Raw genomic sequence first — 27,637 nt, forward strand, 5'->3', positions numbered from 1 at the left:
ATGTGGTTAAAAAAAACTTGATATTTTAGATTCTTCAAAGTATCTAGTGTTTACCTCGACACTTTGCACGCTATTAGCATTACCTTAAACAACTTCATGATGTAGTCACCAGGAATGCTTTTCAATTAACAGGTGTGCCTCATCAAAAGTTAATTAGTAGGCAAGTTTCTTGCCGTCTTAATGCATTTGAGATTATACAGTAAATAGCTTTATTCCACAACTGTACTAACCATATTATGTCAAGAATCGCTCAACTAAGTAAAGAGAAACGACCTCCATTACTTTAAGACATGAAGTGACTTTTAATTAATAAAAATAAAGAAAAACCTTGAATTAGGTGTGTCCAGACTTTTCATTGGTACTGTATACTGACCATATTACAGCCATGTTTGTTAGACTAGGCTTATTTTTACTTGGTTAAATGGGTTAAGTAATCAAACTTGGCTCATTTAACTAGCTCATTTTTACCTTTGCAGAAATTTTAGAATTAAAATTTTTTTTCTTAGTTTTGGTGAAATTATATACGTTATCTCAAATTAGAGGTGTCAAAGTATGTTTATAGGCAGAAAAATGTTAGATTATAGACCCGAATATTTGACTATTCAGATATTTGTTTGTTTGGTAGGTATTCAGGGGTTTTTTTGTTTTGTTTTTTTTCCTCCTTAGTTACTCACAACATTCCCTTTTGATGGGTCTTTCTGTATCAACACTGTCTTTCCTGTAACTTTCCAGTCTGGTACATCCTGATTTTCCACACACATCTGCAGCTGTTCAGAAATTCTCTCATGTAACCCAGGCATCCGTTTGAACCAAAAGCCTTGGACTAAGTCTGGTCCAGGTGCTTTCCAATTTGCCATCTTGGCAATACCTTTCTACACATCATCTTTCGTAATCTCTATTTCTTGCTGCACGGGTGTTTCTTTCAACTCCTCTTCCACGTCATTTAGCCAAGGGGCACCTTCGTTATGTGATTTTCATCTGACCAAATTTTACTCCAGAATCTTGTCACCTCCTCAGGGTCTGGTGTTTCAGTTGGCTTGCCTACTTTCCCATCTAGCTCTTCATAGAACATCATCTGGTTCATTCTAAACAGATTGTTCTGATGAAATTATAGACATCATTCTTCGTATCTTTTGATCTTCACACCTCCCGCTGTTATCCTTTGTTTCAACATGTCACACACAACTAAAGTGCCTTTGTCCACAGGTTTGTATTTACAGTCCATATACGTCTTATCTCCTTTGAGTTTCCTCTTGCCCCTCCTTACCTCCTCAAGCCTGCTCAGGTCTTTACGCCATCGGACAATATTACCCTTTATTCTTCTTTTCCAAAACAGTTCATCTTTCTTCCTAGTTATCTTTTCCTTCAATTTCCCCAATCTCTTGGTGGTGACATATGCGGCGGCATACAGCAGGTCATTGGTTTCTGTTACATTGGATGTGGGGATCAGTAACACTGCTTTATTAACTTTCTCTGTCTCTTCCTTCACCTGTTTCCTGTTACATGCCTTTCGTGGTCGTAACTGCTTTCTTTCCCTCCTCGCAGCACTTCTATCAGCCGATCGCGTATTCTGCGTATCTCCTCATCCACCTCCTCCTCGTCACCGTCCTCATCAGCCTCGCCAGTCTCTACAGATATATACACACACACACACACAGCTTCTTCCTCTCTACCAGCTGTTGCGTCTGTCCTGTTCTGTACGTCCATATCCGTATTCTGTGGATGCTCACGACCCGCGGGTGTTTCCTCCGTCTCCTCTACTTCTGATCTTAATACTCTTGTTCCAAGTCTTCCAACCATTTTTTTCTTCTTTATGATTGCATCACTCCTGTGGAGGGCGGCCCCATGTGGACAGTTGGGGGTCGCGCCTGGAGGACGCTCTGGACTCTTGCAGTGGTGCTTTTGTGGCTGGGGACTGCAGTTGACTTGCTGACTTTGGGACTGCAGTTGACTTGCTGACGACTGCGGTTGTTGTGAACAGTTTTGCGCTTGGGTTTCTGTCAGTGGGGGGTTTATAGCATCAACGAAGCTGACTTTTTATGTTAGGACTGTTAATGTTAGTCATGTTGTCTGTTGTTGCCCAAATAAGGATGGGTTCCCTTTTGGGTCTGGTTCCTCTCGAGGTTTCTTCCTCGTGTCGTCTGGAGGAGATTTTCCTTGCCACCGTCGCCACAGGCTTGCTCATTGGGGATAGATTAGGGATAAAATTAGCTCATGTTTTAAGTCGTTCAAATTCTGTAAAGCTGCTTTGTGACAATGTTTATTGTTAAAAGCACTATACAAATAAACTTGACTTGACTTTATCTGCCTAATCTGGTCAGCTAGACGTTGTTCGCTGACATTCTTAAAACGTTCGGGTGGTTTACTGCCCTTCCAAATCTGAAGCATGTGCTTCCTGTAGCCTTTTTCCTCCAGCATAACACACCTGACATAGCACTCAAACAACAGTTTATCCTCCTTAGTCCATTTAGCTCATATCCTTTTCCGTTCCACAGTCAAATCCACGTTTTGGGGCATTTCACTTATCCCAGCCGGCAAGGCATGCCCATTTTCCTCACCAACCGGGGGCTTGCTTGCCATTTTTGTGCATAAAAATGCACAGTTTCTGCATTAATGTGATCCCTGATGGCAAAGCGTTCCAGAGCCAGAGCAAATAACAATGAGCTTGGGGGCAGCCCTGCCTAGCACCCCGTTCATTACTAAAGTTACTAGACCTGAGCCCATTAGTAATTGCAGCAGAAAGAGGTGAAGTATACAAGCTCTGAATCCATTTGATAAAGTACTCCCCCAGTCCTAATTTATGAAGCGTGCAAAAAAGGTAGGGCCACTTCAGTCGATCAAAAGCTTTCTCAGCGTCAAGAAAGGCTGCACATCGAGGAGTGCTGAATGATATTGAGTAATCATCTTATATTTATGAAAAGAAAACCTCCCTTGAATAAAACCAGTCTGGTCATTAGTAATGCTAGCAGGGAGGACATTTTCCAAGCGTGAAGCCAGGACCCTTGCCAGAAGCTTCGTATCCAAATTTAAAACAGATATAGGCCTATATGAAGAGTACTCTTCTACTGGCTTACCCTTTTTCAATACTAAGGATATATTAGCCTCCATTAGGGATGGAGGGAGGGACCCAATGAGGCTTGCAGCATTTCAAACAGTGTGTTGACAAGAATGGTGTTAGTTTTTATAAAATTCTGTATTAAAACTATCAGGGCTCGGAGCTTTATTGTTGGGGAATAATTGAATGCAGTTTTTAATTTAACTTTGAGTCAATGGCCTACATAGATTCTCTCTCTTCTGACTCTCTCAGTAGAGTCACAAATGACTGACTCATTTGTGGTAAATCAACCTTTGTTTAAAAAAAAAGTGTGTGTATATATATATGTGTGTGTGTGTGTGTGTGTGTGTGTGTGTGTATATGTATATATATATCTTAGAGTGTAGATTAAACTGTGATAATTGCTTGTAGAATAATTTAAAAATATTATTGATTTCTTATTATTGTAGTACCCTGCGAATCTCTAATGCTTGAAATATTCTAGGTATAAGCTCCATTATGCAGAAGATTGGCCAAATAGCGATTGGGTTTAACAAATTTGTACATCCTTAAAAAAAAAAACCCATAGATTTTTCAGCTTTCTTTGTTGACAAAGTCTCTAAGGCAGTTCTGACTGTCTGTATGTAATTTTAAAGTTCGTCAGATGGGGATGAATTATATTTGGTCTGAAGTTCTAGCACCAGTTTTCTTTGCTCCCTTCTACATTTCTTTTTAATCCCAGATATATATCTGGGATTAAAAAGAAATGTAGAAGGGGAGCAAAGAAAACTGGTGCTAGAACTTCAGACTAAATATAATTCATCTCCATCTGATGAACTTTAAAATATATATATATATATATATATATATATATATATATATATATATATATATATATATATATGAGTGATTCCACCCACGCTTATGGTACTGAAATGGGGACATGAACTTATTTTTAAAAATTCACCTAAAACCATTTCTTTTTTTACCATCAGGTCACAAAACATGTAATCTTTAATGAATGATATGTTAAAAGATAACTTTAATTTTCTGAGATGTAATAAAAACATATTTATATGCCAAAGTCAAGCCTATGAGTTCCAAAATGATGTCTGTTACATTACTTCTGTTACGATTGTCCATCTCGCATCTATTACAAATTAATTACAATCTAGCTATATACCATGTTAATCTTATTGAAAGAATGTGTATGTTTATTCTACTACACATGGTTATTAATTATATTTGCTAAAACATCACCTTCCTATGTTTCAAAAAGTAATTCTACATTGTTAAAATTGAGAATATATATGTCCACAACACTTCTGTTACGTTCTGACTTTGGCATATAAATATGTTTTTATTACGTCTCAGAAAATTAAAGTTATCTTTTAACATCTCATTCATTAAAGATTACATGTTTTGTGACCTGATGGTAAAAAAAGAAATGGTTTTAGGTGAATTTTTTAAAATAAGTTCATGTCCCCAATTCAGTACCCATAAGCGTGGAATCACTCGTGTGTGTGTGTGTGTGTATATATATATAATTACACCACAAATGTAAGCTTTTGTGGTATCCCATACCAGTCCAAGAGACTCATCAGGGGTCTTATTTTCTTTATATAATAATAATAATAATAAAAAATGTATTTATTTATTTGAAATTTTTTAAAATTAGGGTCATGGTTCAGAAAAAAAAAACATCAAGGTTGGCTCTGGGAGTCTAAATTTAAATGACTTAAGCCAATAAAAGTGGGTGTATGGTCTGCTAGAATATCTCCCAATACTACAGTACTTTATATTACCCAATGGTATTTTATGGGTTAGAAGAAAGTCAATTCTACTACTTGATTTATGTACAGTTGAGTAAAATGTGAATTCCTTGCCCTTGGGATGTAAAACACACCAAGCATCAACTAGGCCAAGTTCGATGCAAGTATCTGAATAATTTTGGCTCTTTTACACGTTGGACTTTCCACAGGCGGAGATCGATCTATCTTTGAAGAAAAGTAGCAGTTAAAATCCCCAGCTATCACAGTGTTCTCAGTAATCAAATCAGCAAATTTAGAAAAAACACAGGAGATTATCATTAGATTGTACAGGTGGAAAAAATATGTTCAAGTATGACACTATCTGGCCATGAAGACGGCCCTTTACCATAACAAATGTACCAGATTTATCTGAAATAGTTGGACATCAGACAGGAGCAGGTGCCTATTTATTAATATAAATAGTAATTTATATTACTCTGCTTTTGCTACTAAAATATGAACTGAGCACCTGACCTACCCAGTCTCGTTTTAACTTGGAATGTTCAATAGTTGACAGATGAGTTTCTTGCGAAAGGGCTATGTGAACATGTTCCTTTTTTAAGATGCTTAGAATTTTTTTCCTCTTAATAAGGTTGTGTATCCCGCTCACATTCTAGCTGCAGATTATTAGTGTGGGTTTGTCACTCACCATTTTATATTACGAAAAGTATCTTGGCTATACAAATATGAGAATGTAGATTGCATCCAGGGCTCACAGAAACTAAACAGAGACAAACAATATGAACACACAATCAAACAGGATGCTTTGCCAACTTTAAAAACAGAACTATGTACAAACATCAAAAGATAAAAACAGCAGACAAACTTGGAGGTCAGACTTTGGCCTTTTACACCCGTTAAGGGCGTAAGCTAGCTTCGCTACTTGTATAGAGGAAGATGCTGGACCAGTTTCAAACCTTTTCCCAACCTGAACACTTAAATTATTCGGTAGACACACTTCAACTGCTGGCCTACAGCTCTATTGATATAAATGACCAGATTTAACAAAATTTAATAAACATGGAAATAAGATTCCTTAACCAATAAAATATTTTTTTAAAGGGGGGTGGAGAAAAGTCACTACAGCATTGGGGTCAGGGGGAGACTTGGACACAACTCTCGTGCGTGTGTGTCAGAGGCATCACTGTGTTACATGCAATTTAACATATTAAATTCCCCAGTAACTCAGGAAAAATAAAGACAAGGAGGTGACGGCGCCACCAAGACAAATGTCAAAATAATGAATTATATGCTCACCGACTCCAAGTATCAACCAAGCCTTACATTATCTTTAAGGGTCAGCATTAGACCATATCTGTATGCATGATGAAATGCAGAAAGATGTCTTCATTCCGTGGACAAGTGGGGAAGTGACCCTCTGGGCTGAGACAATTTTTCCAGGAATGTTGCAGTATCCTCCAGCTGCTTAAAGAACAGCTCCTGTCTGTTGTGTTTTAATTCTGAGGACAGCCAGATACAGCATGGCGAAGATGATCCCCCTTTCCTTAAGCTGCTGTTTAACCGGGTAAAACTCTTGTAGCGTCTTCACAACAGCTGCAGAGAAATCCTCGAATATCATGATTCAGGCACCCTCGTAAGGTAGAGCCTCAGCTTTCCTTGTTGCTTGAATGATCTGAACTTGATCCCCACATTTCTGGTTGAGTGAACACTGTGCGCATCTGGCTACCGCTACTCTCTGGTGTTTTTTCGCAACTGTTTTTTGTTTTGGGGAACTCCTAGGACACGATCAGATTACTTTCACCTTTACTATCTGGTGTTTTGCTGATACTTTGGACTAAATTGCTGCTATTGCTGATGTTTACTGGACTGTACACTTGCTCTGCCAGTCTACTACTGTCTGTCTCCTAGCACACCTGCTTCTCCCCTGTATGAGCCCTCTTCCTTCTCCACAGTGACTACATCTGTGGTGAGTGTCTCTTTACCCTCTTGCCTCGTTGTTGTCGCCAGTGTGTTTCTGTGGTAAGCATATTAAACTTGCGTTGATCATAGTTCTTGCTGGGTTGTGTTGGGAGTTTGGTTGGCTAACATGCAGTGTTAGCATGGTGGTGTTATATATGTGACAGTTCTACTGTCTGGCATTTGCTGGTGTTTGGATTAAAGCCTTCTCAGTCCACCTTTTCATGCTCTGGTGTTGTGCTGTGCATGTGTACTTTTTTTACCATCTGGCAATGCAGCCTTTATACACCTCGGCTGATCTCAAACTACTCCGTCGTCACGCCCCTCTGGATGCGGCATCTTGTAACCTATGCCACTCACTTGGAATTACTCATTGCCCACATTACATACACCGCTGCAAAAGAGGACCGTCACTTATCTACAGACGTGATGCTCAAATTCCAACTCAATGTACTTATGCTCGTCGACCCCTGAAAAAAGCCAGCAGGGGAAGAAATCATGACCATCTTCATCGTATTCCTATACTGACCGCTCCTTCCTCTTCAATTTGTCGTTACTTTAACATCACCCACTTGAATGCACGAGCCACTGCTAATAAAACCTCGTTAATCAATGACCTCATCCTCCAGAAGAAAATGGACATATTTTGTCTCTCTGAAACCTGGCAACAACCTGGTGAATGCACACACTTAAACTTGCTGACTCCCCCTGGTTATTCCTACTTATCTAAACCCAGATCAGTAGGGAGAGGGGGTGGGTTGGCTGTTGTGTATCTCTCGGATCTGACTGTTAAAGAACTAACACAGTGTGACATCTTTTGAATACATTGCTTTAAAGATTTTCAACCCCTCCCCTAATCCTGCTGTTAGTTTATTGGCCCCCTAAACCATCTGCCAATTTTTTTTTTTTAATTGAATGAATTCCTTAGTTATCTCACCTCTTTGTCCTGCTGTAATCATGCTTGGTGACTTTAACATCCATGTTGATACCAAATGTTTTTACACCTCGGAGTTCACTTCTGTTTTGGATTGTTTTAACCTGATGCAGCATGTTGACTTCCCCACCCACAATCAAGTCAAGTTTATTTGTATAGTGCTTTTAACAATAAACATTGTCACAAAGCAGCTGTACAGAATTTGAACGACTTAAAACATGAGCTAATTTTGTCCCTAATATATCCCCAATGAGCAAGCCTGTGGCGACGGTGGCAAGGAAAAACTCCCTCAGACGACATGAGGAAGAAACCTCGAGAGTAACCAGACTCAAAAGGGAACCCATCCTCATTTGGGCAACAACAGACAGCATGACACAACCGACACAAGGTCACACTCTTGACCTGCTTTGTTTCACTGGTCTAAATGATGTCTCTGGCTCTGTTTCTGGTATCTCTGATCATAAGCTGATTGTATGCAGCTTCCATACTACCATTCCTCCTCCCACCTTTAAGAAAACGTCTGTCACCTACCGGAATATTAGGTCTATTAACCACAACTTCTTTGCTGCTTCTATACAGGCATCATCCTTGTTTGATCTACATGATGATCTCTCCTCCCCTGACAGTCTGGTTGCCGTTTATAATGACACTCTTTCTAGCTTGTTGGATGACTTAGGCTACATCCACACGACAACGGCGAGATTTTTTTTTTTAAATATCGCGTCCACATGGTCAACGGATCAGTAAAATTTCAGGTACATATGGCAATGCAACGCTTGCTGAAAACGATGCAATACACATGCCACACCTCTACGTGCACTGTAAGATGGTCCCATCGGAGACACCAGAACAATAGAAGAAGTAGACGCATGCGCATAAACCCCTTCTTCTGTAGCATTAGCCACATAAAGTTTTGATTATTAGTCAGTAGTGTAAAACGAAAGACGCGGAAAGAGGAATGAATGGGGGTAGATAGAGAGAGAGGGGAATGAATGGGGGTAGATGGAAGCCGGTACGCCAACATTCTGATATCCTCCAGAATTCTTTAATGGTCCGGAATAAATTGAATGCTACACGTTGATGGATTACTTTGTTGTTCTATGCCCTTTTTGAGGAATGTATTGTCAGACTTAAACCAACATCTGAAGAGGTGCGATCGCTCCTTTTTTTAATTTTTTCTATTTTTGCTGGCGGGATTGTTTTTGTTTTTGGAAAGCGCACGGGCGATGCGCGGTTTGGTACTGCTTCCGCAGTATTTGGACTAAAGACTCTGCCCTAAGGGCTATTCTCTCTCTCTCTCTCTCTCTCTCTCTCTCTCTCTCTCTCTCTCTCTCACTTTGCACCATTACACAATAAATATTCACAGTGAAAATATTTTGTAAGCGCGTTTCATGAACCAAGTTATAGGATTTGTTGACCACTCGCATCGAGTTCGTTACACTTCTACCCGGCGTAAAGCACTGACGGTCATGTGGTTGTGACGTCATCATAAACAAATCCGTTCTACTCATCCAGACGACTTCACAGCGGCGCCGTTGCCATATTTTTCCACTCTGGGACCGGTTCTCAAAAGATTTCATTTTGGGGCACCCAAAACGCCGGTGCCGTGTGGACGCCAGGCCGAAATGATAAACAATTTTATCAGATTCACCTGAATCCGTTGCCGTGTGGACAGGGCCTTAGCCCCTGTAAAGAATAGGCTTGACCCTGTCACCCACACCTGTCCCTGTTCACCCCTGAACTCAGAGTAATGAAAACCACTGGCTGACATCTTGAGTGTTTGCATAAGAAAACCGGTCTTACTGTCCCCTCGTTGCTCTACACTGAGCATATTCATAAGTATAGGGATGCCTTAAATGCTGCCCATTCTAACTACTACTCATTAATAACAAGTGGTTCTCAGTCTAGGCTGAAAACACTGTTTAGGACTGTTGATAAACTTCTCAAACCTCCTGTGGCAGCTTACCCCAAGACAGCTGAACAGTGTCAGGCTTTCTTAAATTTCTTTGAAGACAAAATTAACCAAATTTACCAGTGCTTTCAACCTACTGCTCTATTTTTCTCGCCTTATTCTCCTCCTCTAAACTCACCCACTTCACAACTGTTGACTCTCTTTCTATCTCTAATATCATCACTAAGTCTCCTCCTCATGTCAGCTTGACCCTGCCCCAACTCCTGTACTCAAGGCATACTCCACAATCGTCTGTGAACCAATTGCATTGTTGGTTAATTCATGCCTCAACTCTGGTATTGTTCCCACTGCCCTCAAAACAGCTGCAGTTACTCCCATTTTAAAGAAGCCTGATTTGGATCCAACCTCACTGTCTACTTATCGACCGATCTCCAACCTCCCCTTTTTAACAAAAATACTGGAAAGAGTGATTGCTTCACAACTTCATTCTGAAAACTATCTGTATGAGCCCTTTCAATCTGGTTTCCACACACATCACAGTACAGAGACTGCTCTCCTGTGAGTGGTAAATGACCACCTCCTGTCTGCTGATAGTGGTTCACTTAACGTTCTCATTCTCCTTGACTTATCTGCTGCATTTGACACCATCAATCATGACACGCTCATCTCCTGTCTGTCAGATATTGGTATCACAGACACAGGCCAAGTTTACATTAGAACGTATCTGTCTCGTTTTCTTCACGGATGCACTGTCCGTTCACATTAAAACGCCGGGAAACGGGAATCCGCCAGGGCCCACGTATTCAACCCAGTTCGTGTCTGGTCCGGTGCTGTGTAAACATTGAGGATACGCTGTGCTGAGCTCTAGCTGACATCGTCATTGGACAACATCACTGTGACATCCACCTTCCTGATTCGCTGGCGTTGGTCATGTGACGCGACTGCTGAAAAACGGTGTGGACTTCCACCTTGTATCACCTTTCATTAAAGAGTATAAAAGTATGAAAATACTGCAAATACTGATGCAAATACTGCCCATTGTGTAGTTATGATTGTCTTTAAGCTTGCCATCCTTCCACTTGCAAGTGGTAAGTGACTTGCGCATGCCCGATATGCACTGGGATCACACACACAGCGGCTCAGTCCCGAATCACTGCTCGTGCGCTTCACTCGCGCGCTCTGAGCTGCGCAGGGCCGGAGTGCGCACCCTCCAGAGGGCACTCGCTGTTCAGGGCGGAGTGATTTGGAGCGCAGGATGCCTGCGGAGCCGAGCCGCTGAGGAGAAATTTACACATTTCAACTTACGTGCCGCCTAATTAGTCATGTGATTAGCGTATCCGTGTATTGGCGTTGCTGTGTGCACACGAATCGTGTATTGGCGTTGCTGTATGCACGCTAACCGTTTTTAAAAACGTTAATCTGATGATCCGCTGATACGGTCTAATGTAAACCCCACCACAGTCCTCCAATGATTTCGGTCCTACCTCACCAACAGACAACAGTTTGTCACACTGGGTTTACATAAGTCCTCCATGTCCCCTATTACTCGTGGTGTCCCCCAGGGGTCTGTTCTTGGGGGACCCTCCTTTTCCTTATGTACATCCTGCCCCTTGGCCAAATTATTCATAACGATGGTCTTAACTTCCATTGCGACACTGACATCTAATTATATCTCACTACATCCTCCCTCACTGACGACCCCCCCCCCCCCCCCCCCCCCCCCCCAGTTCCCTCAATGACTGTCTATCAGACCTAAAGTTGTGGATGCAGAATAACTTTCTAAAACTTAACACAGATAAAACAGAAATCATGCTTACCGGCTTCAAATCTTCATTGTCCAAATTCTCCAGTTTCAGTCTTAACATCGATGGTGCACTTGTTAAATCTTCACCTATTGTTAGAAACCTTGGAATATTGCTTGACCCCTCACTCAGCTTTGATCCCCACATTAAATTCCTCACCAAGACTGCTTTCTTCCACCTCCAGAACATTGCCCGCCTTCGCCCCTTTCTCTCCACCAGTGATGTTCAAACATTGGTGTACTCCTTCATTATGTCCTGCCTAGATTATTGTAACTCCCTTCTTATTGGCCTCCCTACTAAATCCCTTCAAAGATTACAATACATTTAGAACTCTGCAGCGAGACTCCCCACCCATACCAAACCATCTGCTCATATCACCTCCATTCTTTCTCAGCTTCACTGCCTACCTTTTCTGTCCAGAATTAAATATAAAATCATACTACTCACATTCAAAGCTCTCATAACCTTGCTCCTTCATACATCTGTGATCCCCTGACCCCTTATATTCCATCCCGCTCTCTCAGATCCTCTAGCTGTAATCTTCTTGCTGTTCCTCGCACTAGACACTCTCTACCCTGGGTGGCAGGTCCTTCAGTGCCATGGCCCCAAGCTCTGGAATTCCCTTCCTCAATCCCTCTGTGACTGCTCTTCCCTTCCTTTCTTCAAAGCTCATCTCAAAACCTTTCTGTTTCATGAACATTTCTCCACCAGTGCATAAACTCGCCACTCTTTAGCAACTTTTTTTTTTCAAATTAATTAATTTATTATTATTATTATTATTGTTATTATTATAATATAATTTGTTTTGGTGTTTTCTCTGACCTATGTAAAGCGACCTTGAGTTTGCGAAAGGCACTATATAAATGTAACATTTATTATTATTATTATTATTATTAACTTTTATCCTGAAAGTTGTGGACTGTTATGATAACAGCATGAAGCTGCTGTCCAGGGAGGGGACGACGGGTGAGAGCGTGATGGCAGCGGTCTAGTTTAACAGCCCCACCTTTGAAGCTAACTAGCAGTAGCTCTGTCAGCCAGCTTTTAAAAAAAGATATGGGGTTGCTGCGCTCAGGTAGCATGATGACGCGGATGTTACACTGCCGTTCCATGTTCTCCAGCTCGTCAGTTTTATCCAAGGCTGCCTCCATCTTGCTCTCAACTTCATCAACTCTAGCAGTGTAGTTTGTTACCACATCTTTGGAGTCTGAAATGCGGCCCTCTGCTTCGGTAATCCATGTAACAAGTGTGGTGATTCTGGATGAGCAAGCTTTGAATTTCTTAAGAATCGGGTCAGTCTTTTTATCAAAGGGGGCTTCCACACCTTTAAGCATTTCAGTCGTTATTCCATCGACCAAGCTGTCCGTCTTGACATGGCACAGAAATGGTGGCTTGTCAGCCATGCTAGTTTGGCTGTCTTGGAGTGACTCCTCATCTCCAGATTTAGCGGACTTTGCGGTCAGGTTGAGCTTTTTCTGAGTGCTTGGCATTCTCCGAACTCTCGTCTGGGACTTCTGCTTTCCTTTTGCTATTTTATATCTGAAATAAAATCCCAAAACAGTAGCAAGCTATTTGTTGAGCTACTACTCCACCATTTGCATCACGTGACCCCGTTTCACACATTATTGACAAACAAACACATTGTTCATTTCATTTTTTTTTTCCTTGAAATAGCTCTTCTCATTTCTAGGCCTCATTTAGGATGATTAATTGATTCCTTGTCCATTTTTTTTTCAAGTCTTGAAGCTTTTGAAGAATAGGAAAATCCAAGCTCATTCCCAATGTCCAGTGCAACTCTGTAATCTACTAAGATCATACACAGGTCACTAATACAGGGCTGGTTTCCCTCAGGCTGAAACGCAGCTGAGATGTTGGAGTTGTGCAGTATGTCACCATGCTTTGTTGATTTACACCACGCTGATTTTTCTGTAAACTTTGCACTGAGATGCTGTGATTTAATCTTTCAGTCTTTTGTCCCGATTAATGTTCCACTATCTGTTCTGCCCCCTCACATCCAATAGCTTGTCAGGATGAACAGAAGCCAAGCTATTCAGTGCAGGATGGCTCATTGAACAATACCAGAGAAAACCTTAAGAAAATGGAGAAAAAGGATGAAGAGAATATAGAACCTACTGATGCAGAAAAAACCCTGGACACATCATGTGTTACACTGAAGGCAGATGGAGTTCCAAGAGAGAAAGATGCGGGAAAGGAAAGAGTGGTTCCGAAAGATCAATCCCAACATCATGATGGCCAACTGAAGACCTCAGAATTAAAAGATGATGTTGAAACAATGTTTCAGCAAAATGAATCAGACTCTCGGAGCCACCTGGAGCCTGGCGTCACTGTCAAGAAGAAGAGGAAAAGTAAAAAGCTGAAGCGAAACTCACACGATGTAGGGGAAGAAGTAGCATATGAATTTCAGCTCGTTTTAGATGAATCTGATGGAGAAAATCAGCCTGACGGTTGTGAAGCAGCGATGAAGCAGAAAAGTTTCAAAGCATCATCAGGTGTTCGGAGCACTCAAACTAGCACAGATATAAAAGCATTAAGCCAGAGCTGTGCAGATCATAAGCCTGAAATGGCATCACTTGTAGAAAGTGCTGTGGAAGCTGGACAGACTGAGTGTGGTGTTTCTCTTGCGCAGGAGAAAACTAAGAAGAAAAACAAGAAAAAAAGGAGGAATGAGGGAGAAGGGAAAAAGGACACAGAAACCAATGGACAGATTGTGGAAATACCACAAGAGGAGATTTCTCTTCACGGCCACTTGGAGACTACAGAAGCAGAAGTTGACAAAATAAAATCCCAGGGTGGTGATCCTGGTCATTCAGAGGCCAGTACTATGGTGAGAAAGAAGATGAGGGAAAGCAAAAAACTGTGCTCAAGCTTCCAGGAATTTGGGGAAGTAGCAGCAGTCCAGGCTCTGCTGAAAGAACACAACTCTGGTGATGTGATCAGAAAGCTGTCCACACCTCAGGAAGTGGAGAACACGCACATAACACAAAGCCAACTGGGGACAAGTACCACCCAAAAAAAGTTGAAAAGAAAGAAACTGAAGTCCAGCTTACAGGAAGTTCAAGTAGCAGTTAAATCTCCAGCTATATTGGAGGACATTGATGAACATAATGAGGAAATCAGCAGACATCCCTGTCCTACATCTGAGGAAGACATAACACAGTGTAGACTGAAGGCAAGTATCACCAAAAAGAAAAGGGGGAAGAGCAAGAAATTCATGTGCAGCTCACAGGAAGTAGGGAAAGAAGTAGATGCCACACCACAAGACAGCTGTGCAGAGGTGGTGGCAACAGATTTACCAACACTTGCTGTTGAAGTGGCAAGTGCTGAAGCTCAGACATCAGAAACTCTCATGGTAAAGACAAAGAAAAGAAAGATTAAGGCAAGAGAGGAAACTGGGAGCAAACTTCCGGAAGAACTAAATGTCAAAGAACCTGGGGTGTCTGCAGACCTTGCGCACGTTACTACTCATGATAATGAAGGTAATGCTGCTGAATGGTCTCGACCCAAATTAGAGAAGAAAGCTAAGAAAAGGAAACAGGTTTCTTCAAAAGAAGAAACTAAAAAACAACCAGCAGTAGAAGCTGCTCTGACAAAACCAGTACCACAGAAAAAGGAGAAACTTCAGAAGAAACAATGTTGGCCTGAAGAAGAAGCAAAAGAAAAACCCATTCTGAAGAAGACTGTAAAGGAGAAAGCAGGAACAGAAGTACCAGGTACTGTGCCATCAGATGACATCTGCACACAGAGAAGCAAGTCCCTCACCCCAGTGAAAAGTGGGAAAAAGAAGAGGGGGCTACAGTTGGGTGAGGCAGAAACGTCTCAGCGTAATGGACGTGCAAAGGAAGAGATGGGTGGAGGGAGAGTTAAAAACAGTGTAAGTTTGTACATTTTTATTAAGGTCCTGCACACCTATTTTAGCTCTGACTCACCTCTGTACCTCAGATGTGTACACACATGCCATTTTGTGATGTTTCCTTGTTTATTGGCAACAGGGCATCGAGGTTTCCAAATCAGTCACTCCCAAGAAGCTGAAGCTGGAAAAAGCTGCACCACAATCTGGCTTTGTCTCCTTTCAGGGTCTAATAAAGCCCCCCACTCCAATCTACTGTAAAACCCAAACAAAAGGCAGCACACCTCTGGCCTGCGTGAAGGTACATTTTTATTTATTTATTTATTTATTTATTTTAAAGGTGGAGGGTCCTGGAGAGCTTCATGTCGGGCTGTATCACACCACCCCACATGACCTGCTGTGTGTTCATTACTTAATTCACTGGTTCATGCAGACCAGCAGCATCCTCTGCTCGATTGTAGGTTGTCTACAACCCCGTTTCCAAAAGGGACGGTAGGAATACAAATATAGGTTACTTTGTGTTCAGTCCTATTCCCAAATGGGTTTGTTTTCGGTGAGAATACGAATCAAGCTTGCGTTAGCTACAGTACAGTTTCCAAAACGATTGGCCAGTCTAAATACAAATTATTTCATCTACAATCCCATTTCCCAAAAAAGTTGGGATGCTGTGTAAACTGTAAATAAAAACAGAATGTGTTGATTTTGCAAATCATGTAAACCCTGTATTTCATTGAAAATAGTACAAAGATAACATATCAAACGTTGAAACTGAGAAATCTTATCGTTTTGAAAACTATGCTCATTTTGAATTTAATGCCAGCATCACGTTTCAGAAAAGTTGGGACAGGGGCAACAAAAGACCAGAAAAGTTGTGTAATGCTTAAAAAATGGTAATTTGGTTAATTGGCAACAGGTCAGTAACATGATTAGGTATAAAAAGAGCATCCCACAGAGGCTGAGTCTCTCAGAAGTAAAGATGGAGAGGGATTCACCGCTGTGTGAAAGACTGTGTGGGCAAACAGTGCAACAATTTAAGAATAACGTTCCTCAATGTAAAATTGCAAAGAATTTAGGGATCACATCATGTATGGTACATAATAGCATTAAAAGATTCAGATAATCTGGAGAAATCTTTGTATGCAAGAGACAAAGCTGAAAACTGACACTGGATGCCCTGTGATCTTCAGGTCCTCAGGCAACACTGCATTAAAAGCAGACACATGTCTGTCATGGAAATCGCTGCATGGGCTCAGGAATTGAATTAAATTGTTGCGTTATTTGTCCACACAGTCTTACACAGAGCGGTGAACACCTCATCTTTATTTGTGAGAGACTCCGCCTCTCTGGGATGCTCTTTTTATACCTAATCATGTTACTGACCTGTTGCCAATTAACCTAATTACCATTTTTTTAAGCATTACACAACTTTTCTGGTCTTTTGTTGCCCCTGTCCCAACTTTTCTGAAACGTTCCTTGTTAGATAAGGGGAAGCAATGACCTAAAGGTTAGAGAAGCAGCTTTGGGACCAAAAGGTTGCCAGTTCGAGTCCCTGGACCAGCAGGAATGGCTGAAGTGCCCTTGAGCAAGGCACCGAACCCCCAACTGCTCTCCAGGCTGCTCTGGGCATGTTATACGTCACTCTGGATAATGGCGTCTGCTAAATGCCTGTAATGTAATTAAGGTTTTTTACCTCCGCCAAGGAGGTTATGTTTTCGGTAGCGTTTGTTTGTTGGTTTGTCTGTTAGCAACATTACGGAAAAAGTAATGAACGGATTGCTCTGAAATTTTTTCCAGAGGTGTGACTGGGCACAAGTAACAATCCATTAACTTTTGGCAGTGATCCGGATCACCTTCTGGATCCCGGATTTTTTTAAAGGATTCTTGGCAGAGGTCCGTGCTCTCTGAGTGCTTTTCTAGTTTTTTGTTTTTTTTTCTTCTCTTCAAAGCATTTTTGTTGCCCCTGTCCCAGCTTTTCTGAAACATATTGCTGGCACTAAATTTAAAATGAACATATATTTTTCAAGAACAGTGAAATTTCTCAGTTTCAGCATTTGATATGTTGTCTCTTGTTCTACTTTTAATGAAATATAGGGTTTCCATGATTTGCAAATCACCACATTTGTTTTTATTTACAGTTTACACAGCTTAAGTTTTTGGAAACAGGGTTGTCCTTTAAACATTTCTGTCAAAAGCAGAATGCTTCCATGCCTGACCAAGCTTCAGCTATCTAAAGTGGGAAATATCCAGGTGAACTATCCCAATATTCCAGGACAAACCTACATACATTAGCTGCACACAAGTGAAAAGCACCAGTCACTATGTAAGCAGACAGCTTTGTCAACATCGTCACCCATGTTGTTACTATAACCTCATCGGCTGCTAATTTTCTTCATGCAATTCTAGATTGTCATTTCAAGATATTAGTGGTTTTTAAAACTTAATTATTCTGATTATATTGCATTCCTTTTACCCTTTTGACCTCCAATAGCTACAGAAATAACTTTTTGTTTTCTTCAAGTTATCCAATTTGACCAATTATAAAATGTTTTTTTTTTTTTTAAAGCAGAAATGCCAAACTCCAAAATCAGAAACTAAGAAAGTGACCTTTGGACTCAGGAACAATAAAACCACTGGTAAGTTCATTGTAAAGTTGCTGATGCCATTTTGAACGATTACGTCAAAGTTATTCTCTTTTTACTTCGTGATCATTAGGTGTGGGCAATCTTGCAAAAAAAATCATTTCATTGCCATTTTGACACACAATCATGGTCCATGATTATGCAACGTGAGTAGAAAAAAAAATTGTACAACCCCAATTCCAGAGAAGTTGGGACACTGTAAAACACAATAATAAAACCAGAATGTGATTTGTAAATTATGGAAACCCGATATTTCATTGAAAATAGTACAAAGATGACTTATCAAATGTTGAAACGGAGAAATTTTATTGTGGTTTTTTTTAAAATATATGCTCATTTTGAATTTGAGGTCAGCAACATGTTTCAAGAAGGTTGGGACAGGGGCATGTTTACCACTGTGTTGCATCACCTCTATTTTTAACACCACTCTATAAATGTTTGGGAACTGAGGAGACCAGTTGCTGCAGTTTTGAAAGAGAAATATTGTCCCATTCTTGCCTGATATGCAATTTCAGTTGCTCAGCAGTTCAGAATCTCCTTTGTCATGTCTCGTGCTTCATAATGCACCAAATGTTTTCAGTGGGAGACAGGTCTGGACTGCGGGCAAGCTAGTTTAGCACCTGGACTCAGACTATGAAGCCATGCGGTTGCAAGACGTGTAGAATGTGGTTTGGCATTATCTCACTAAAATAAGCAAGGCCTTCCCTGAGAAAGATGCCATCTGGATGGCAGCACGTTGCTCCAAAAATGCACTTTTCAAATTCTGACACTTTCACACTTGGGGATGGGGTGGGGGAACAGACAGTTTCAACTTCAAGTTGTAATCAGCAGCCAGTAGATAACACAACCATAAAATAAGACTTTTCAAATACTCCAAACTCAAATAGACTGGATCGTAAGTTATCTGTCATTGCAGAAATTCACTGTGCTTATTTGTGCAGAAATCCTCTATCGGTCTTCACTGTACATTTGGTAAATGGCTCAATTAGAAAAATATTTGCAACTTCACAGATCATGCCATACACCTAAAGTGTGCATTGGTGTCTTGTATCCCACGTTGTCCACGACTTTGAACAGCACCATATGTTTAGCTAGGATGTGAAGGTCTCCATCACTTCTTTCTATCATGTGCAACTTATCATAGTTTTTTGATTGCTGTAATGCATCAGTCAGTGACGACTGTTTTGTTTTGGAACAGATGAGTTGGGTTGTACCAAACTGAGTGAAACACTCTTGGCATGTTCCTTTGGATGCTTCCTTTTAAAGGGATCCTCCAGCAGATTTAATCTTAAACTTATGTTAAGTAAAAGTATTCGTAGAGTTCAACAGTCAAACATTCATTTTTGGAGACTAAATCATCTTCTTTTGGCTGCTCCCGATTAGGGGTCGCCATAGCGGATCTTTCATCTCCATTGCTACCATACCTGCCACTTTCATGTCCTCTCTCACCACATCCATGTCTCTCCTCTTTGGCCTTCCTCGTTTTCGTGTGCCTGGCAGCTCCATCCTCAACATTTCTCCTTCCAACATGCTCTGCATCTCTTCTCGGGATGTGCCCATACCATCTCAGTCTCATCTCTCTTAGCTTAATTCCCAAGCTCTCCACATGTGCTGTCCCTCTGATGTGCTTTTTCTTTATCCTGTCCAACCTTGTCACTCTTTGCCTCCTGTCTCTTCGTTAAGGGTACGGTCTCCAATCCATACATCACAGCTGGTCTCACTACTGTCTTATACATCTTACCTTTCACTTTTGCTGGGACTTTCCTATCACAAATGACTCCCGAAATCCTTCTCCAACTGCTCCACCCTGCCTGCGCACTCTTTTTCACCTCACTATCACAGCCCCCATTTTCCTGCACAGTTGACCCCAGGTACTTGAATTCACCAACTTTCTTTACGTCTACTCCTTGCATCTTCACTACACTCTCATCCCCATTCTCATTGATGCACATGTATTCTGTTTTGCTAATGCTCACCTTCATTCCTCTTCATTCCAATGCATACCTCCATCTCTCCAAACCCAGCTCAACCTCCTTTCTGCTTTCGCCACATATTACAATATCATCCGCAAACATCATGTTCCATGGTGACTCTTGCCTCACTTCGTCCGTCAAGCTATCCATCACTATGGCAAACAAGAAAGGACTCAAAGCAGATCCTTGATGAAGTCCCACCTTCATCTTGAGCCATTCAGTCGTTCCAACTGCACACCTCACTGCTGTTTCACTCACTGTAAAAAATTTCTCTGTCAAATAACAGTAAAGAGCTGGCAGCACAGACGCCAGCAGGTTACCGTTATTTTTACGGTATTTATATGTAAAATTTTACGGTAGAAGTATGTAAAACAGAAAAACAGTACATTTCTGTATTTATATAGATAACGGTAAAGAGCTGTCAGCAGAGGTGCCAGTAATATACCATAATTTTAAAATGATATTAGTTATTGCCTGTAAACCAGAAATACAGTATATTTCTGTATTGACACTGTTAAAAGACTTCAAGTTAAATTACTTATGTTTAAGTTGTTACTTCATCTTTTCAATTGACAGGTACAGTAGATAGTACGATAACACAGTTAGTAGTTACATTTAGCAGTTACATTTAGCAGTTACCTAAAATGTCAGTCTTATTTGCAATCAGTACTGGGCAATGTTTTCTGGGCTAATGCATTTTTGTGTACATCATATCAAATAATCAAGACAAAATTGGAGGGAATCACAATAAAGTAAATTTATTTTAAAGAGCAATATATTTTTCCATTAAACAAGAGTACTGCTTCTTTCAAAAAAGACAAATAAAGAAGGACGACACTGATTCCTGACAAACAGAAACAGTAGACTAGTGTCTTTAGACTATGACAAAAGATTAAATTCTGTCTTTCCTTTAAACATATTGAACATATGCAGAATTTTGGAAGCAAACTTTGGAACCATTGAAAATGTGCATTGACATTTTGAAACTATAGTAGAACACTGACAATACGCATGAATAACATGCATCAAGAAAAAAAAAACAGGAAAGGTTGGCATCTCTGCAAAAAGAAAGTTGGCTTGCAGTTCTGTGAGGTAGGCTTGTGTTTTCACATCTTCTGGAACCAAAGGACCATCACTTTCGCAGCTGCTGTTCCTCTCTGCAGAGTTAATCCAGTGTTGCCAATGTCACAGCAAAAACAAAAATAATAATTACAATAATACATAAACTATAAAATTAGGAATGCACAGTACACTCTAAACAGTGCATATAAAGTTAATATCAGTTCTCTTGTGCATTAATGTAGCAATGCCAGACTGTCAAAAGTACAAGATTAGAGCTCACCATTCTAAATGAAGTTCCATTCAAAGTCAGCAAGATTCTTCAGTAGCATGGCAACATGTGTATTGACTGTAGCAGACTTCTTCTGGACAATCACACCTGTTCTCTTGGAGACAATCTTGCCCCTTTTGGCCTTTGTCCCTCTCTCTGGATTAATACCGATGAAGCGCCTGAAGTCAAAATAGTATAAGATCAGAGTGCTGCTGCAACAACATACTGTTTGTGTACATTCAAATACATGCATTGTTAAATGAATTGTTTTTTATGCTGTACTGTATCTTTGTTGCATAAATGGACTGGACTTGAATAACATATAAAAGTGACATCATACGGAATTGTAAAAAAGCCTAAAGTCTAGCAAACTACCAGGTTTCTCTCTGTGTGTGTGTGTGTGTTGAAATGTACAGTACCATTGTATGCAAAACAATACAAGTATATTAATTTAATTGTATAAATCCACAATGATGTCAAGGGAAGACAGGATTTTACCTCTGAATAAATTCGAGTGCAAGCTGCCTCATCTTGATACTGAAGGTTAAATATGTAGTAGATTGCAAACAGAGCAGCAAGTCCTGTTGCAAATGTTGGTGTGATGCCCTCAGAGATCACACTGCCCTCTAAGGTGATCATCCACCCTCTAATTGTGGCTTTCTCTGTTGCACCTGAAACTTCAAGTCATAGTAAGATCTGAATGCATTATGCGTTATCTTGTGTAAGCATTTTCACACTCAAAATGAATGGCCAATGTGATACTGTGTCTATCAATAAATAAGTAAATTAAATGCATACCAGGCAGTATCAGCCGAGGACTTGCAGGAAGACTGAGACTGGTCTCAATGTCAGTAGCAGTGGAAGAAATCTGTAGGAAAAAAATATGCTTACCATAATTACATTTTAAGGAAGAAAAATGTGAACTTTTGTTTTTAAGACCTTGCACCTGCCTACCCATGATACGATTTCAGAAATGTGTGACAACATTGAGGTAATTTATAAGCTTACATGCAGCTACTATTATGTCACACAAGAACTTACTTTCACATAGGATTCCCCAAAACTAGTACACACATCTGTGCACTTAAGAATGGTGGAGTCACCATTCTAACACAGAAAGAAAAACAAATAAAACTTGCATCTGTAAGAAGGATCAGCCCAGTTAAGTCCTCTCCAAAGTGTGCCATGAGAAGCTGAACAACACGAAGTGCCATCTCATTATTGACACCATTAGAGAGGACATCTTTGACATCTTTGTTAGTAGGTTTTTCCCTGAAGAATTCTATGATGGCTCTTCCACATTCCTCCATACCGAGTTCCAAGCTTCGAAGCACATTGATGTCTGTGAGCAATTCAAAATGTGCATATATGTACCTTGGCAGGAAAAGAAAAGGCCATTTGCTTTTCACATCTTCAATGTCAGGTGGTGGAAGTATATTTATATGATGACGCTGTAGAGAGAAAGTGAGCTCCATTAGATGTTTCACTTCGGCTCTTTCTGCTCCACCTGCACTATCCTGCCTGTAAATCCCTTCCAGTTTCTGGCGGTGCTGCTCTAACGTCTCATTAGTTTCTTCGGGGGGTAGCTCTGGCTGAAATCTTGTGCGCCCATACGTGTCAGTTGGACCTCTCTTGCCTGTAGAGGATCGGTGACGTGAGAAGCTTCTGTCACGGTTGATATTCTCAATGCGGTTTTTCACTTGAATCAAGAGGGATGTATAACCTCCGCTCAGAAGTGACCCACCTGGTGAAAGATCAGCAAACGTCTTTGGGTACTGCCGGATGATATTCCGAACCACTGTTAAGCACTGTGCACGAGTGGGGTTTGCTTCATATTTTGTCATTGCATCTGCAAGAACTCTAACCATTTGGCGTCGCTCCGGTGGTGTTGGTCTCGTGCCATTTGCAATGGCAGTGCGAATTGCTGCTGGCATTTGTTCCCAAGGGGCCTCAAATGTCTCTGGCCATGTTTTCATTATAGAGGTGGAGGGTCTGTTGCTTGAACATGTTGGAATGGAGCTAGAATTAGGCGTTGAGGTAGAATTAGGCAGAGGGCATGGTGATGGTGACCCAGGCAATGAGCAATCACTACTCAGTGATGAAGTTGGAATGATTTCAAAATCCAAGGTAACCGTCTCACTTTCTAAAACGCAAACAAACAAAAGAATCTGAGCAGACATTTGCCAAAAGTCTATGTACCTAAGTTCTTATATCAGGTGCACTTGGAAAATTTCAATATGCATTATGAAGTTTTAGAAAACATGAACATAATAAACTGAATAAACTAAATAATATAATAAAAGAATGCTTCACTAAAATGGCCATACATTACCTAACTTGATTGCATCCAAGAGTTTTCGGCGCTGGATAACAGGTAACAGATCAGCAATGTCTTCCTGTTGTACATATTTTAAGTCTTCTTTTGACTCCAAGCCGGAGCTCTGAAGTTTTGATATTATTTGCAACTGGGTTTCCTCTGACAGATTTGGCAAAGTCTTGCAGATGATCTCTTTGATTTCTTCACTCATGGTCGCCATCATTCAGAACTAGCAGGAAAGAATGGTGAGGAATTATTAGTGGTATGCCATGGACAGTATACTCAGGCAAGGGGTAGTAATCTAGCAGATTCTGCTGATTAATAAAACAGTAATTTCTCTGCATCAGTGTAAGGCTGTAAACACCCATATCAGGAATACACAGTGCATGATACTTTTCAGCAGTAAAATATACTGCTGAATCCTGAACAAGAATCAGTTTGATTTTTCCAGTAACAAGCCCCTCATTGTCTTCAATCACAATGTGCATGTTCTTTCTATATTGTGTCCCCTTCAGAGTCACTTCATTGGTTATCAGAGTGTTTGTGGGCTCAAAATTGTGATGTGCAATAGCCTCTCTGATTGCATCATTGTAGTCGTCTGAGAAAAACTGTGTGCCCTTCTCCACTGAAACATCTGGAGGGAAGAAGATACCAGCACTCAGAAAGGCCTGCAGAAGCTGATGCCTCTCTGCAAGAGTAGAACATGGATTCTTAAAGTTGCGCAATTTCCTCAAACACTGCTTAAAATATGTGTGTTTGCTCTCAAATCTTAAAGTCCATAGGCGAATCAGTGGCCCAAACTGGATAATCAGCTCAGGGTAATGACCAAAATAATGATGTTTGGGCTTCAGCGGGTTGTCAGGAAAGGTCTGCACTCAGCAATGCAAATATTCATCAATCAGAACTCTTAGGTAGGCTATCTGGCCATTTGAAATTGCAGGTGCACAACTGAGGGCCACAACTTCTCTAAGTTGCAAAACCAACTGCCATACTTTGCTGTCACTTTGAGTTTTTACTTTGTCTCCGATCAAAACAGGCAACATTCTCAGCAAACACCAATTCTGCACAGCATGTCCTCCAAGTTTTCCACCCTCTGGGTTAACTTCACATGGTTTATTATTAGCATCCCTACCTAGATACTTGAACTGATTAATTCGTCTGTTCAACTCAAGATAGCTAAACATTTTATCCACCTTAACAAGATGAAAAATGTACAGTGCCAGATCAGAGGATACAATACCTTCAAAAAGATCGTGGCCAATGCATGGAGGCAACCCTGGCTGACATACATGGAAGTATTTGAGACACAAAGAGTCAAATTTAATACCTCCGCTAGATGTAGACTGTCTTTCACTGCTCTGAACATGACCGCTGTATGACTGCACTGTGCGTTTTGTGCCCTGGATGAGAGGATCTGCATGGAATGCTTCTCTGCTGATATCACAATATCTGCAGAAGTGTGAACTCCTGCTGAAGTTCTCCACAAAGCCTCCTAAATTATGTGACCCTAATGCCGCTTTTCCACTACAAACGCGGCTGTGCCGTGCCGAGTCGAGCTGAGTCGGGCTGAGCGGGGCTGTTGGAGTTGCATTTCGACTACAGCCGCGCTGAACCGTGCTGGCTGGAAGTGGGTGGACACATTGGGTGGAGTTAGCGAAAGTGGGTGGACGTCATGTGATGTCGTTAAGCAGCGCAAACAGTGACATCAGTGACAGTGGCGGAACAAGTCAGAGCCGGGCCGGGGGCGGGGCAAATGACCGGGCCCTTTATTAAAGCTTATCATAACATCATTTTAGGCTACAAAATGTCCGCAACTGCGGTGTTTACCAATTTCAACACTACCGGGTGCAACTATGTTATTTAGTACATCAAGTCCTTCAAACGAACATGTAACTCAGAAACAAAAAACATTAGGATACTGTACATGGCTCATAATAAAACATCAATAGCCTATACTGCGCACATTATTTGAAGGGCATACGAATGAGCGCTCAGAGGTTGCAGCAGTGACAGGAAGAGTCAGAAATAAAAGGAGGGCGGTGCAAACCTCACTGAATGCACCGTGTTTACCAATTTCAACACTACGGGGTGCAACTATGTTATTTTGTACATTAAGTCCTTCAAACGAACATGTAACTCAGAAACAAAAAAACATTCGGCGACATACTGTACATGGCTCATAATAAAACATCAATAGCCTACTGCGCGCATTATTTGAAGGGCATACGACGAGCCTTGCGCTCCGCGAACTCGTCCACGATGCTCTGATTCAGTGAGCTTTTAAGCAGTAGTCTCACGACCCGAATAGTAAACAATAAACATGGAGGACATGGAGTCGTTAGTGTTGCTGGTCTTGGTGCTGTGGCTTGACAACGCCAACAGATACTGGCAAGAGCGTATAGATGAGGCGAGGCGCATAAGGCTTCAGAAATTCTCGTAATTCGTAATTCTTCTTCTTCCGGGTTTATGGTGTTTACAGATCCCAGCGTGCTCGCGGGGCGTGTGTGGGCATGTGAGGACACGCCTCCTCACCAATCAGTGCACAGGGGAGTGTCTGCTCACGCCCCCAGCCTCAGTCAGCACGGTTTGGCTCGCTTCAGCCCTACCCCAAAACGGTGCGAGTTTTAGGGGCTAAGCAGGGCTGAAACGAGCTGAGTCGTGCTGGTTTTTGGTAGTCGAAACGCGAGCCGTGTCGGGCTGAAGTGAGCTGAAGCGAGCTGAAGTGAGCTGAAAAAGGGTAGTGGAAAAGGGCCATATGTTGTCACCTGCAATGGCACACACAGTTCCCTTGTAGACCTTTCCATCAGACAGAGTAACACCATTGACTTCAACATCTTTAAGGTCATTGATGAGGGTGCCCATAACCAAGTCTTGACCAAAATACTTATAATCATGTTCTTTACAGAGAAGAACAAGTTGCATTTGATCAGTGCTGGATCTGTTGTGTGGCATTAAATCTGCAAGAGTTAGATACATTGCAAGTATCTTGTGCTTTTTCTTTCCAGATCCTAGTGGGTTTACCACTTCAAATGCATCCTGATACAGGATCAAACCCAGTGATGACTTCTCTGTCTGAAAGAACACATTCTCAGCCATAATTTTGCCATCCCACACATCCTTAAGAACATCCTTAGTACCAATCCTGGAATGCACTTGCTCATATTGTTCCTGCACTGATTCACAATGGAACAGAGAACAAATTGTCTGTTTAATGGGAATGTACTGGGCAAAACACTCTTTACCTGCCTCATTCTGACCTAGACAGATCTGAAGTGGTTCAACGTGGTTGAAGTTGTTCTTGAAGACTGATTTTCTTTTCTGATCAGTTTTCAGTGGCTGAGTGTTGCAGGTCCTAAAGAGATCCTCGGTTTTCATGATTTCCATCACATTGTTTGAGTCAGCTTCAGAAATTCCAAGTGTAATCAATTTCTCTTTTAGTTTGAAAAGCAAATGAGACTGGCTTATATCATGTATTTCCTGAAAATCTTCAATAATTGTCTGGATCACAGAGGATGGAAGCAAAAACTTGGCTTGCAATTTCAAGTAAAAAAGGGCAACATTTTTAAAGAACTGCGATTTCTGGGTAAATCTCTAGTTCATCACCTGTATCACTGGCATGATCAATCTGCATATCAGACTTATCTTGTTCCCTTTCATTGGAAACACCAGGATTCACAATGGACTCGGACAGATTTTCCTCAGCACCATTTTTATGTTTCCGACTCATGTGTGAAGTGAATGTTGATACAACAGTAAAGCTCTTGCTACAGTGTCTATAAGGACAAGCAACTGTTCTCCCCTCTCTAATGTGTTTTTTCAAATGAGAGTAAAATGTTGTCAAAGTTTCACACCTTGCACTGCAGAGATCAACATGACATGTTAGTTCAACACCACACAAAGTAGGCCTAACTACACGTCTGTTGGCCCGGTGTCTGTAAGTGTGACACTTAAACATTGAAAAGTTTCGAAAGGTCTGATGGCAATCTGGCAAAACACACTTAAGTTACATTATTTGTATTTTTATGAATTTTCATGTGCCTCACATATGACACTATTGTGGCACAGTTATGACCACAGATCTGACAGGGTAACATTTTGTT

The 27,637-nt window shown here is 41.1% G+C and overlaps 1 protein-coding gene and 1 pseudogene across 5 annotated transcripts in view; one reads left to right on the forward strand and one right to left on the reverse strand.

The window, feature by feature from the left end:
- Positions 1-27,637, forward strand: part of LOC132891467 (ribosomal RNA processing protein 1 homolog B-like) — a 125,765-nt gene that overhangs the window by 87,302 nt on the left and 10,826 nt on the right. The window contains exons 13-16 of one of the 5 annotated variants that reach the window (XM_060929040.1): positions 13,432-15,302; positions 15,421-15,579; positions 17,842-17,911; positions 26,543-27,274. In XM_060929040.1, coding sequence (XP_060785023.1) covers positions 13,432-15,302; positions 15,421-15,579; positions 17,842-17,911; positions 26,543-26,577 — 2,135 coding nt within the window. In that variant the 3' untranslated portion in view covers positions 26,578-27,274. Of the gene's footprint in view, positions 1-13,431; positions 15,303-15,420; positions 15,580-17,841; positions 17,912-26,542; positions 27,275-27,637 lie in introns of those variants that run through there. The other 4 variants (XM_060929041.1, XM_060929037.1, XM_060929038.1 and 1 more) reach the window with 4 other exon arrangements.
- Positions 20,623-24,836, reverse strand: LOC132891466 (uncharacterized; annotated as a pseudogene).

The sequence above is a fragment of the Neoarius graeffei genome, chromosome 9 (genome assembly GCF_027579695.1).
Source record: "Neoarius graeffei isolate fNeoGra1 chromosome 9, fNeoGra1.pri, whole genome shotgun sequence".
Taxonomy (NCBI): domain Eukaryota; kingdom Metazoa; phylum Chordata; class Actinopteri; order Siluriformes; family Ariidae; genus Neoarius; species Neoarius graeffei.